Genomic DNA, 14,893 nt, shown 5'->3' on the forward strand with positions numbered 1-14,893 from the left:
AGATAGAGTGTTTTCCTTTTTTTATCCTTTCTTATAACAACGTCCCCACAACTAAGACCTATACCATACTGTACTGTAATTTTCTTGAACTTGTTAATATTTTGAACTAGACCAGAACTAAGTGACCATGAGGGTTGTATCTTTCAGTTTCACAGGTGCATCCTTAGCACCAGATAAAGAATCTGAGACATAGTAAACACTTGATCAGTCATGAATGGGAGCCTTTTCCATCCATGTGATTGCCAGCTTTTTAAGCATGCTAATTTTTCATTCATGAAACCAATACTGTCCATTTTTAATGCCAAACTGAGGGAATACAGTGGTAAACAGAATCACTATTATTGTCAATCCTAGAGACCTGGTGCACGAATTCGTGCACAGGTGGGGTCCCTCAGCCTGGCCAGCTATTGAGGCTGTTTGGGGCTGCGGGAGGTTGGCCAGTGGGGGGAGGGGCCGAGGGAGGTTGGAGGGGCCGTGGGAGCGCACTGACCACCAGGGGGCAGCTCCTGCATTGAGCATCTGCCCCCTGGTAGTTGGTGCACATCATGGTGACCAGTTGTTCGAGTGCTTAGGCTTTTATAATATAGATGCTAAGAGTCTCTTAAAATAGACTTTCTGAGTCTTTGACAATTTGGTAAGCTAACCACTGGCATCGAGGTTGGTGTAATTTTTGATTCTTTGAACTATTGTATTTGCGGCAAGTACTTTTCTAACTGATACTAGGCAACAATCTTAGAATGGGCGCTCTCTCACTTCCAAAGATGGAACATTTTCTTTATGTAGCTTGAAGCACACTTTCATTGATTTACTGGGCTGACCTAAGTATTTTGAATGATGTTGAGCATCTTTGGAGTTTCAGAACAGACTCCCCTAAATCGTAATTAGGCAAAAGAGGGTCAGAACTGCCTCTCAGTATCCTGTGTGCTGGGCCAGGACCTATTCGTCTGATATCCCCATATCACATTACCCATTTCTGTGCCTTCTCTTTGCATGAGGCTGAATGTAGCTGTCTTGTCCTAAGATATACAAGGGGTGGGCATAACCACCTAGCAGCTTCTTGACCCATCTTTGCAGACCTCATGTCCTCTCTAGCCAGAATGGAGAATATTTGTTTAGCCTTTAAATTAAATTGTTCCACCTGGAGGCAGGCTTTCTTTCTTTCTTTTTTTCAGGGGTGGGATAGAGGAAGTCCCTTTTATTAATAAATACTGTGTAAATTTAGTTTTATGAAGATTGGTGCAGGCCCCTAAGTGATGGAATGAGTTGCTTCACTCTTAGTTGCTGTTAGCAGGGTAAGGTCAGTCTTTATAAAACATTGCTTCTATACGTAGACGGTTGGAGTTATTCATGCTTCTTGCCTCCCTTTTTAAAAGAACTAATAGTGGAATATTAAGTTTAGCAGTAAAGCTTTTAAAACATAGCATGTAAAAAATAAAAATATGTGAATCAAGATGTGCCTGTTATCCATGCCACACACCTCAGAAGTCACCTCACCAGGTCAGCACTCTTGTGAGAGGCTCTTGGTTAAGTCCTTAACATCCACCTTGTTCAGTGCTGTTTATCTTGATGTAGCCTCTTTCTAATTAAATTCATTGCTTTAATGGGAAGGAGTTTAATTGGCCTGCTGAATTTAACCCTTCATATACAAATAGAATTGCTGATAGGAAAAGGTGTATTTTTAGGTGAACTAAAGTATATCACACAAGAGTTTGCCCCCTTAAAAATTGTGGATAAGTATGTGTGTGTGAATACATGTATACAAGCACATACATATATATGCAGAAAATTTTGCATATATGTATACATGTATGTATTTGTATAAATATATACATACTAGTGGCCCCGTGCATGAAATTCATGCGCGGGGTGGGGGGGGGCAGGTGTCCCTCAGCCTGGTGTGCACCCTCTCCAATCTGGGACATCCCTCTTGCAATCTGGGACTGCTGGCTCCTAACCGGTCATCTGCCTGCCTGCCTGCTCGCCCCCAACTGCCCCCCCGCCAGCCTGATCACCCACAACTGCCCCCCTGCGAGCCTGCTTGCCCCCAACTCCCCCCTGCCAGCCTGCTCGCTCCCAACTCCCCCCCTGCCAGCCTACTTGCTCCCACCTGCCCTCCCCGCCAACCTGATTGCCCCCAACTGATCCCCTCTGATGATCTGCTCACCCCCAACTGGCCCCCTCTGCCAGCCTGCTCACCCCCAACTGCCTCCCCCCCTGCCAGCCTGATCACCCCCAACAACCCCCCTACCGGCCTGATCATCCACAACTGCCATCTCATCCTGGCCTAATCACCCACAACTGCCCTCCCCTCTTGGCCCCTAACTACCTCTACCTCGGCCCCGCCACTATGGCTTTGTCCAGAAGAATGTCCAGAAGGTCTCCTGGAAGGTCTCCCAGTCTAATTATCGTATTACCCTTTTATTAGTATAGATAGAGGCCTGGTGCATAGGAGGGGCCAGCTGGTTTGCCCTGAAGGGTGTCCCGGATCAGGGTGGTGGTTCCCTTGGTGGGTGGGGCGGCCTGGGCAAGGGGCCTGTGGTGGTTTGTAGGCCGGCCATGCTCCCATTTGGGTGGAGGTCCCCACTGGGGGGCATGGCCAGCCTGGGTGAGGGGCTGATGGCTGATTTCAAGCTGGCAACGCCCTCCAATGGGGACCCTCACCCCATGGGGGCGTGGCCAGCCTGGGTAAGGGGCTGAGGGCCGTTTTCAGGCTGGCCACACCCCATTCAGGTTGGTGGTCCACACTGGAGTGCCTGGCCAGCCTGGGTGAGGGGCTGATAGCTGTTTGCAGGCTGGCCATGCCCCCCAGCGGGGACCCTCACCCCAATGGTGGCGTGGCCAGCCTAGGTGAGGAACTGAGGGCTGTTTGCAGGTCCCTCCTTCGGCGGCCGTCCCGGGCGACCCAAGCCTCCCAAACGCTCAGGCTGGCTCTGTGGCCACCGCCCACAGGCCCCTCCCTCAGTGGTCAGCCAGGGCAGGCAGGAAGCTTGGGTCACCCCCGGCGACAGAGGAAGCCAAGCTTCCTCCATCGCTGAGGGCAACCCAAGCCTCCCACTCACTCCGGCCTGCTCCATGGCCGCTGCACAAAGGCCCCTCCTTTGGCGGCCGGCCCAGGTAGGTGGGAAGCTTGGCTTCCTCCATCACCGGGGACAACCCAAGCCTCCCACCTGCTCCGGCTGGGTCTGTGCCGCCGCCATCTTTGTCCTGCTAATTTGCATATTCCCTCCTGATTGGCTATGGGTGTTGTGGAGTGATGGTCAATCACCATATTTATCTCTTATTAGTATAGATATGCAGAAATTCTGCATATAAGACACATATCTATGTATACACATATATATGTATGTCTTTGTATACACAAACATGTATGCATACAATGTCTGGAAAATACAATAAAAACTACTAATAGTTCTTATCTCTATGTGGACATTTCTGGGTAGGTAAATTTTTATTGTCTTTTAATTGCATACATAATTTTTCTTCATAAACACATATTACTTGTGCCATTTAGAAAGTTTAAATTTTAAGTTATTATTAAAATTATTTCTCTTTTAATAATTCATTATTTCTGCATATTTGTATTTATAGCCCAAGCTTAGCATGGCCAAATGCAGAAGAAATGTGGAAAACTTTTTGGAAGCATGCCGAAAATTAGGAGTACCAGAGGTAACACCAAACTTATCCAAATACTGTGTTTTAGAAAATATTTTATTTATGTGTTTGAACCTACTGAATAGTTGTACAACTTTGTACATCCTTTTAATCTGTCTTTCTAAAGAAATATTAAATAAGTCATAAAATTTTAGTTTAAATTGTTCTATTTCAATGAAATTAAAATGTCTTAAGTCATTATGGTCAATTCTGAAGAAAAGGAGAATATAATTTCTTTGAGGTTTTAAAGTAAGTGTGTAATTCCAAACTTGAAAAAAAAAAAAAAAAAAAAAAAACTTAGTTTGCTTGATCTCCTACCCCAAGAGCAGAAAACCTGAGCCTTCAATGAGCCTCAGTCGGGTCCCATAGGGAAGAATTTGGAACTGATCACTTTCCTTTTCCAAGACTCTTAAGTAAAGCAGAGCTGTAAGACAACTAATTTGTTGAATTTCATTTTGGGTATGTGGATCACAATAATCAGCATTAAAATATTAATTATTATTATTAATAGTTACCATTAATAATAATAATGTTTGTATGTTGCTTTATAGTTTGTTAACTGTTTGCATTTATATTTCCCTCTTTAGTCTGCTGTAGACTCATTTGGCAAGTCCCTATAGCCAGCCCAACTCTAGTTTGCTACTTTTCTTTTTCACAAGCTAAACCCCAGCCTCAGCCAATTTGGGGCTTCTAAAGACTTTGCTAATAATATCATAAGATGGTTTCTTAGGGAGAAAAAAAGCAATTCACTCAGGATTTGGGGGTAAGTTGAGAAGTTTATCATCATTGGGATCAACAGAAATTCCATTTCTTGTAACTTCTTCTATCTTTTCTAATGTTCCAGGGATAATTACAGATTCTATCATAAAATACTGTTTTTGAGTATGTGAAGAAATTACATTTTACTCAGTGATAGGAGTTTATTGAAATTGAGAAAGACTTGACTGCCTCCCTCCCTCTCTCCCTCCCTCCCTCCCGTTCTTCTTTCCTTCCTCCCTTTTCTCTTTCCCTTCCCTCCCTCCCTCCCTTCCTCCCTCCTTCCCTCCCTCCCTTCCTCCCTCCCTTCCTCCCTCCCTCCCTCCCTCCCTCCCTCCCTTCCTCCCTCCTTCCCTCCCTCCCTCCTTCCCTCCCTCCCTCCCTCCCTCCCTCCTTCCCTCCCTCCCTCCCTCCCTTCCTTCCTTCCTTCCTTCCTTCCTTCCTTCCTTCCTTTTCTCCATAATTTTTAGTTTGGTGAGAAATTAGTGGTGGCTTTCTGATCTTATTTGAAGAAAAATAATTATTAAGGCAAATATTTGTGAAAATTCTTATACACCTACCTTTTAAAATAATTTTATTTTGTCATGGACTGATAAGATTTCTCATGTGTGAATCAAAACTATCATACCAAATTGGGTGGTAAATTATTCATGCTTATGCTAGAAAGCACTAATGAGTTATGACCTAATCCCCTGTGATATTTTTAAACTCATCAAAGTTTTTTTGGCTTATGGTAATACAAAATGCAATGGAAATGCACTTTCTCATTTATCATTAGTAAAGGTTGGTAATTACGATTTCCTTTCAAGGTGGGCAAATGGGATTTAGAAAAATGCAAAGAAATTTTTATAATAATTTCTGCGTTATGTCTCTGGCACTAATAGGCAACTCATAATTCCTAAGAAGAATTGCAAGGAGTAAATGACTTTTTGCCAATATCCCACTTAAACCATTTTTGAAAAAACTTTTTTTTTTTGAAAAAACTTTTACGATCTGAGGTGATTTTACGTTTGCATTGTGCATATGTGTGTGTGTGTGTGTGTGTGTGTGTGTGTGTGTGTGTTATGTGTGTATGTACATGTATGTTCATCCTGATGGATAATCCAATTGCATTTTACTGGTGACTAGAGTTACATTAAGTTCATTGCTACTAGAAAAAATTCATTTGAACTTCTTTAACAAGATATGTTAAAAGAAGGAAGGAATATTCTAGTGGAAAAGCATAAATCACCAGTTGAAAGTCAATTGGCAAATCTTCCTGTACACTCAAAAGAGCATGATTTAATCTCTCACAGAATCAATGAGGAATAAGTTATTGAAAATAAGGAAATATTTTCATTAAGAATATGATAATGAGTTGGGGAGGGTGAAATGACACCCTCCCACTTAGTTATATTTCTTTCAAGAGGGTTGATGTTTTGAATGAATATGTGGTACACAATTGGTGATTTACACTAAAAATATAGTTATATCACAAGTGAAGTTGAAGAAATTCTCCATTTGCAATCAGAAATTTAAAAAGACTGGTACAATGGAACAGAATTGAGAGCCCAGAAATAAAACTGTGTTTTGGACAAATAATTTTCGACAAAGGAGCCAAAAAGCATACAATGGAGAAAAGAAATCCTCTTCAATAAATGCTGCTGGGAAATTAGAAAGCCACATGCAAAAGATTAAAACTAGACCACTGTTTGTCCCTATATACAAAAATTAACTTAAAATTGATTAAAGACCTAAAAATATCACCTGAAACAAATTACACAGAAGAAAACAGGTACTGAACTTATGGACTTTGGTGTAAGAGAGATTATTATGCATTTGACCTTAAAGGCAAGGGAAGTGAAGGCAAAAATAAATGAATGAGACTATTTCGAACTAAGAAGCTTCTACACAGCCCAGAAACCACCAACAAAACAAAAAGGCAACCAACAGTGTGGGAGAAGATATTTGCAAAGAACAGTTCCGACAAAGGGTTAATATCCAAAATATATAAGGAACTCCTACAACTCAATACCAAACAAGCAAACCAATTTAAAAAATGGGAACCTGAATAGACACTTCTCTCAAGAAGACATATAGATGATCAACAGATACATGAAAAGATTCTCAACTTCACTAGCTATTAAAGAAATGCAAATAAAAACTAGGAGATACCACATCACACCTGTTAGAATGGCTATTATCAACAAGATAAGTAATGACAAGTGTTGGAGAGATTATGGAGGAAAAGAAACCCTCATTCACTGCTGGTGGAATGTAGACTGGTACAGCCCCCATGGAAAACAGTATGGAGGTTTCTCAAAAAATTTAGAAGAGTTACCACATGACCCAGCAATCTCTCTCCTAGGTATGTAACCAAAAACACTTGAAAACATGTATTTGCAAAGATATATGTACCCCTATGTTCATTACAGCATTATTCATGTTGGCCAGTACCTTGAAACAACCGAAATGTCCTTCAATAAATGATTCAATAAAGAAGATGTGGTACATATATACAATGGAATACTACTCAGCCATAAGAAAAGATGAAATACTGCCATTTGCGACAATATGGATAGATCTTGAGAATATCATGCTAAGCAAATAAGTCAGACAGAAAAAGCTAAGAACTGTATGATTTCACTCATATGTGGGATATAAAACTGAAAGCAACAAATGAACAAACAAGAAAAACAAATAAAAACTCATAGACATAGCAGTATGGTGGTTAACAGAAGGAAGGGGGGTGTGGAGATAGTAAAAAGTAAAGGGGTTCAAACATATAATGATGGAATAAGATTTGACTTTGGGTGGTGGGCTTAAAATGCACTATACAGATTATATATCATAGAATTGTACACTTGAAACCTATATAATTTTATTAACCAACTCACCCATAAATTCAATTTATAAATAAGTAAATAAGCCCTAGCTGGTTTGACTCAGCAGATGGAGCATCGGCCTGCAGACTGAAGGGTCCCAGGTTTGGTTCTGGTCAAGGGCACATGCCCGGGGGTGCAGGCTCAATCCCCAGTAGAGGGCGTACAAGAGGCAGCCGATCAATAATTCTCTCTCATCATTGATGTTTCTATCTCTCTCTCCCTCTCCCTTCCTCTCTGAAATCAATAAAAATATATTTAAAAAATAAAAATAAATAAATAAGTAAATAAAATTAAAAGAATATTACCTAAAAACAGAGAACCTGTAACATTACATTTTCTTATTTGCATCAGACAATATTTGGGTAACAAAATATTCATTGACTTCCCAGTGACAAACAGATAATTCCTCCTAATTTGTAAGCTTTTCCTGCTTTCTTTTCTACTCATAACTTACCCTCATAAGTCACAGAGATCTTGAATTCTGTATGTTTTAAGCTAAATATCTAATTGACAATAATATATTATTCTGTAGAGACTGAAAAGGCACAGCTATGCTCTAAGCCCTTTGTAACAGAATCACAGCTTGAAACTACAAGCCAGTCGGTTGGCAGCTTTTATGATTGTTCATATAGGTAGAATGTGGTTGCTGAGTAGATTTAGTTAAAATTATTACATATAAAGTAATTTAATGGGATGGAAGCAATTTAAAAATTGTTCTGGTTATAGTTTATTATATTATCTTGAGAAGTCCCCATGGACACATTCCCAGATATCTGCCTTGGAGTTAGTCAAGGTTCATGTATGCTTTATTAGAGTGATTCTGGTGTGACTTACCTATAAACCTGGTGTCTTCAAATTGGCTGCATTCAGAATTGCACAACCTAATTATTTGCAGGTTGCAGTATGTAGAAAGGTCAGGTACTGCAGACCTCTGCTAATTGTGACATTGGAAGAAGGCTGGATCTATACCCTTGAATGTTAGTCCAGGGTCAGGGATCTTAGACAGGATTGGAACAGTGGACACCTCAGATGAAAAGCAGATGATGTCACAGAAGGAAGTTGGCTGTTGGGTTCTGGAGAAATTCTGTTCGAGTGACAGCAGGCCTATTTGCCGTCAACTGTGAAGGATTCTGGGATGAGGGAAAGGTTGTTAATGAGAATGCCAAGGGAAGATTGTAGAAAAGGGATAGAAAATCGTTCTCTCTGGCAAGTTTCCTTTCAGTGTAGGAGACCTCCGATGGCTCTTTCAGCAGGTCACTTCCCTGTCTGCTGCCCTTTCCTCGGGGTTTGGTTTTCTGTTTGGGACCAGTTCCCCAGCTAAAGGGACACAAATGAGCCTAACCTGGAAGAAGAGTGAGGGAATGAGTAGGTTTGGGGTGAATTAGTCCCACCTGTGCTGATAACTAGTTATGCGCCTTAGGGCAAACACTTTAAAATACTCATTTACTGAGCACTTCCTGTGCCTGCATCATTTCAAGTGCTCACTGTTGAGGATTTGTTTTTAAGCACTAATTTCTTTTTTTTTTTAATTCTTTTATTTTTTAATCTTTTAAATTAAATTGACTGGGCAACTGACACTGGTTAATAAAATTATATAATACTGTTGAGGATGTGAGGTAAATATTTTATTACCACACTGTGAGGACACTGAGGTTCAGAGAGGTTACGTAATTTGCTAAGTTGTACTGAAAGCTGGGAAGCAGCAGAGCTGGCATTTGGACCCGGTCTATGCGCATGAAGAGTCCCCTGCTTGTCTTTCCGGCACAAACAGGCTCTCTGTGACTGAGCTCCCTGCTCTGCAAAGTGGAAGTGTTGGAATTAAACAACGGATTTAAACCGCATTCTCCCAAGCCCTTGATTCTTTTGAATGGCCTGCACAGGAATCCAGGGAAAGCCAGGTGGGAGTCTACAGATCACTCCCATCCCCTTGCTTCAGCCAGAGCAGTTCCCTTTTGCCAGCTACCTTTTCCTTTAGGGGAAAGAGAAAGTGTCCTGCTGCTAAACACAGTTTGAGAATCACTGGACCCCCAGGTTTCTCTGAGCTCTAATTTTCATGAAAGCTCGGTTACATCCTGCAGCTCCATAATTGCTTTCCTCCTTCCTCAGTTGCTTAGCAGCCAGAGAATTACCAAAGAGTCATGCATCATGGCACCCTGAAAAGTCTGGGGATTGGATGATGTTGCTGGCATCATCCCATCACACCTTGTAGTGTTGTTGCCCGTGGTCAGACTTTGCAATTGTCTGTGACCTCTGGTGCAAGCTTCAACTTGATTTTGAAGACAGGCCTACCCTAGGTGGGCTTCCAAATTATTTAGGAAATATTCTTTGTTTCAATCAGGAATCTGACTCCAATTAAGCCTAGGGGTCATGGGCCATTTATGGGCATACTGAGGCTTCCTTTGCCTTTTCGGAGCCAGCGTGGCCATTCCTGGCCTCTGACCTTGATGGAGGGCATTCATGGTTGGCTCTTAGGGGTTTTCACATTGATCCAAATTTAGGGCTATTGTAGTATTGACTTAGGTTGAGAGAAATCTGATTTAATAACATCAAAAGTGTTAAAAAGTAGATATTTGGTTCACTGGGGAAATTTTTCTACTTGATTTTAAATAAATAGCTTTGGCCTCAGACCTCTTTAAAGGACCAAGGTCCTTCCTTAATTTAACCCTTTGCACTCGCTTGCTTTTTTCTCGATTCCTTTATTCTACTCGGGATTTAATTTTTTAAATACCCCAGATTTTACAAAGCACGGCAGTAGAATAAAAAACTGGAGTTTCTTTTCATACAAACTTATTTATTTGGATTTTTTAATATTTCAAATTATTGATACATTCAAAGAGTATAAAAAGAGCTGCTACTGATGCTAACCGTGTCGAGTCACACTCGACATCCGAGTGCAAAAGGTTAATAGATTTGCCCTCTATTTTTTAAAAATATATTTTATTGCTTTTTTTTTTTTTTTTTTTTTTTTACAGAGAGGAAGGGAGAGGGATAGAGAGCTAGAAACATCGATGAGAGAGAAACATCAATCAGCTGCCTCCTGCACACCCGCTACTGGGGATGTACCCGCAACCAAGGTACATGCCCTTGACCGGAATCGAACCTGGGACTCTTCAGTCCTCAGTCCAACACTCTATCCACTGAGCCAAACCAATCAGAGCTAGATTTGCCCTCTTTAGATGAGGAGGGAACTTGGACTAGAAATGCACTTTGTGTTCTCTTCATATTTATTACTAGAGGCCCGGTGCATGAAATTTGTGCACGGGGGCGGGGGGAGTATCAGCCCAGCCTGTACCCTCTCCAATCTGGGATCCCTCAAGGGATGTCCCATTGCCCGTTTAGGCCTTAGGCCAGATCCCACCAGAATCGGGCCTAAACGGGCAGTCAGACATCCATCTCACAATCCAGGACTGCTGGCTCCCAATGGCTCACCTGCCTGTCTGATTGCCCCTAACTGCTTCTGCCTGCCAGCCTGATCACCCCCTAACCACTCCCCTGTAAGCCTGATCGACACCTAACTGCTCCCCTGCCGGCCCGATTGCCTCTAACTGCCCTCCTCTGCCAGCCTGGTCACCCATAACTGCCCTCCCCTGCCAGCCTGGTTGCCCCTAACTGTCCTCCCCTGCAGGCCTGGTCACCTCTAACTGCCCTCCCCTGCCGGCCTGGTTGCCCCTAACTGTCCTCCCTGCAGGCATGGTTGCCCCTAGCTGCCCTCCCCTGCAGGCCTGGTCACCTCCAACTGCCCTCCCCTCCAGGCCTGGGTCCCCCTCAACTGCTCTCCCCTACAGGCCTGGTTCCCCCAACTATCCTCCCCTGCTGGCCTGGTCACCCCCATTTGCCCTCCCCTGCAGGCCTGGTTGCCCCCAACTGCCTTCCCCTGCAGGCCTGGTTGCCCCCAACTGCCCTCCCCTGCAGGCCTGGGTCCCCCTCAACTGCCCTTCCCTGCTGGCCTGGTTCCCTCCAACTGTCCTTCCCTGCAGGCCTGGTCACCCCCAACTGCCCTCCCTTACAGGCCTGGTTGCCCCCAACTTCCCTCCCCTCCAGGTCTGGTTGCCCCCAACTACCCTTCCCTGCAGGCCTGGTCCCCCCCCCCAGCTGCCCTCCCCTGCAGGCCTGGGTCCCCCTCAACTGCTCTCCCCTGCAGGCCTGGTTCCCCCAACTGCCCTCCTCTGCCAGCCCGGTCACCCCTAACTGCTCTCCCCTACAGGCCTGATCACCCCCAACTGTCCTCCCCTGTAGTCCTTGTCCCTCCCAACTGCCCTCCCCTGCCGGCCATCTTGTGGCAGCCATCTTGTGTGTTGGAGTGATGGTCAATTTGCATATTACCTCTTTATTATATAGGATTGTTTCCAGAGAGAGAATAGAGGATTAAGGGCAGCAACTCTCTGGATGTGGTAGACACCTGGTATTCCTGGCCTGTGCTGCCTGCCTGGGAAGCGCAATACTGCTGGAAGTGGAGGTTTTCGTTGTGTGTCCACAAGGATAGATTTGGTGTCCCTCAGCTTCTGCATCAGCCAAATAGAGTTAAAAATAAAATCCTAAAGTACATTCAGATGCTAACAATGATCACATTGATATAGTGGAATTGAAACTGGACACGACAGGGTCCTGCAGCTTGTCCCTACCAGAGTCAAATAAGTAGAGAAAATGTTGAATCTTGTGGTGCATTTTATTATTCAGATGGCCTGTGATCCGACAGAGTGACAGGCACAATACCTTGAAAAAACTGCCCTGAACACCTCCTTTTGAGCCAGCTATTATCTAAGGTTAAGTGGGGGAGGAACCTATCATTGTCCCCATAAAAATTAGCACCTAGATGCTGTCTCCTTTCAGACAGGTCCTGTCCTTGATCTGCTGTCAAGATTTATTTTCTTTTTGAGTGATAGGCCCATTTGGGCTCCCAGACTGCTTATCTCTACAACTCTGACTTTCTTACAGCATGCCCTCCACAGTTTCCAAGGAGGATCCCTAAGAAAACCTCTTGTTCTATAGTTAGTAAGGTGAATAATTATTCAACAACTGTGATTCTATTCCTACTAAGTGCTTATCAAAATTAATTCAGACGCCTGTTTTCAGTAGCTTTCATATTTGCATTTCATTCTTTTATAATGAGACATTATATTTGAAAATAATAGTAACAACTTTCCTACTTAATACCTGTTGTGAGAATTTAGGCAATTATACATATGTAACTGCTCTGAAGTTTTTTGTTAAAAGACATTTTATAAGTTGAAGCTGCTATATATTTTTTGTTTCTTAAGAATCTTGAGAGTAGGATAAATGAGTTCATTCTCCTCTTTGAACCTAATGCCTCTTTTTCTTCTTAAATCAAAGACTTTAGTATCAATTTAAATCATAGCTAATAAACACTTTTGGGGGGAGGGTGAGATTCTTCTTCTAAGATTTATTTTATTTTTCCATTTATATGGTTAATTCTGAGTAATCAGAAGTGCAGGCCAACATGTTTATTTTTAACATCAGTTTTTAAATTAGTAATTTATTAAAAAGAACCAGTTTTTAGCTTTTAAAGTCACTCACATTTCTTACAGTTAGTATGTGTTTACCATTTCCACTATGTGTTTCCTGGTGGCAGTTACCAGCGGTCTGACAGCCTTTCACATGTACACAGTTGTGAATAAACATGTTATGAGCAGTATCTTCAAAAAGTTTTAAATTACATTTCTAGATTAATTAGTTTACCAATATTAGAGCTATCTTCTAAGTTCATAAAATCGGCAATTAGTTCTCATATATTTGGAGAAAACTCTAGAAACCCTTTCCTACCTCACTCTCTGACACATTATACTGTTAATTAGAGCCTCAAATTTTCAGAATGACCATCAACATTCTGAACTATGATATTTTAGACTAAAAATAAATCCTTTGTAAGCATTCTGACTTTCAAAATTAAAATATTTAAGTAGGTTGAATTTTTTCTAAATTTCTTTGAATTTAGATTTCATTTTACTCAGAACATCTATAACCTAGACTTTTGCCAGATCTGTCTACATTTCTGCTTGAGTCTGTAGTATTGTCCATAGCCAATTTTTTAAATTATTGATATTTAGAGAGAGAGGAAGGGAGAGGGATAAAGAGAAACACCTCCAAGAGAATGAAACATCGATTAGCTGCCTCCTACAGGCATCAAACCTGAACCCTGCGACCCCTCAGTGCACAGGAGGATGCCCAACCAACTGAGCCACACCCCCAGCACCTGCGCCGATCTTGAAGAGTAATCTTAGCCACATACTGACGGCTGCCTCTAAGAGAATCCATCCAATACCTCTCTGGTGATTATGATTTCTGTTCACTATAATGAGAATTAGCTGCTGCGTTTGCCTCCAGGGACAGTTACTGTGTTTTTCAAATGCCTTGCGGTAATTACTAATGCTTTGTAAATGCACAGTGAAATTTTGCCTCTTTAAATTTATTTCCTTTTTAGTATTTTTCTATTGCAATTTTAAGGAGGAAAAAAGTATAATGGTTAAATCCCTCTCATTAAGAATGAGATTTGGGCCCTGACTGGTTTGGCCCAGTGGATGGAGCGTCGACCTGCGGACTGGAAGGTCCCGGGTTCGATTCCGGTCAAGGGCATGTACCTTGGTTGCGGGCACATCCCCAGTGGGGAGAGTGCAGGAGGCAGCTGATCGATGTTTCTCTCTCATCGATGTTTCTGACTCTCTATCCCTCTCTCTTCCTCTCTGTAAAAAATCAATAAAATATATTAAAAAAGAAAAAAAGAATGAGATTTGGGAAGCACAAGAGTCAGAGAATTCCCAGGTTCCCCTAGTCGCCGCAGCCCTCATTCCCATGGTGGCGTGCTTGCAGCGGACTTGTGTCGTCTGGCAGACTCCGAGGGCGGCTCGGCCACAGCAGCCCGGGCGCCACCCTTTAGGATGACTCGGAATTTCGCCCACCGTACAATCTTACCCCGTGCCTTTTCCTTTAGCGATCACGATTTAATGTAAATCACCACGGGAGGGAGGAGAGGGGGAGAAAATGGGAGATACATGTAATATTACCAACAATAAAAAATATATTTTAAAAATTTTATATCCCCATGGACTGTAAGTCTAGGCCCTACCCTCTTTAGTGTGAATTAACCCAGAATCTGTGGCATCATAAAATTACCTCCAGGATAAAAAGAGTGGTCTTTGCTGCCCACCTGCCTGTGAAGTGTCCTGCTGACTAAGTGCCCTGAAAACGGCAAAAGGGAACTGACTTGAGTTCTCTGACGGAGTGGCTGGGGAGCAGACCATACATTTTCCATGGGGTTTGGGGAAGTTATTGAAATATATACTGGAGATAGGATGTTTTGCTTTTAACGTGGAAATACCACTTTTGTGAAAATCACATTTTAGTTCTTGGATGCCTTTTGTCTTATGTCTTCTTTGCTCTGATTTCACTGGTTAAGCACAACATTGCAATAGAGAAATTTTATTGCAATAGAAAATTTCTTTTAGATATTTCCCCATCTGTTAATCTTTGTCTACTATCTCTCTCCCAGTGAAATTCAATCTATGTGTAGATGTTTTAATTGTTGGGAAAATAACAGTGGCAGCTTGATTCTTCCAAATCTACTGAGAAAAGACACAATCTGAATAGATATAACATGATTATTATCG

General features: G+C 42.4%; 1 protein-coding gene across 6 annotated transcripts in view; it reads left to right on the forward strand.

Moving 5' to 3' along the window:
- LRCH1 (leucine rich repeats and calponin homology domain containing 1) overlaps nucleotides 1-14,893 on the forward strand; it is a 230,572-nt gene that overhangs the window by 204,856 nt on the left and 10,823 nt on the right. For all 6 annotated transcript variants that reach the window (XM_079778890.1, XM_079778891.1, XM_079778886.1 and 3 more), the window contains one exon: nucleotides 3,589-3,666. In XM_079778890.1, the coding sequence (XP_079635016.1) occupies nucleotides 3,589-3,666 (78 nt within the window). The remainder of the gene's footprint in view (nucleotides 1-3,588; nucleotides 3,667-14,893) is intronic.

Source organism: Cnephaeus nilssonii, assembly GCF_951640355.1.
Source record: "Cnephaeus nilssonii genome assembly, chromosome: 8".
Taxonomy (NCBI): domain Eukaryota; kingdom Metazoa; phylum Chordata; class Mammalia; order Chiroptera; family Vespertilionidae; genus Cnephaeus; species Cnephaeus nilssonii.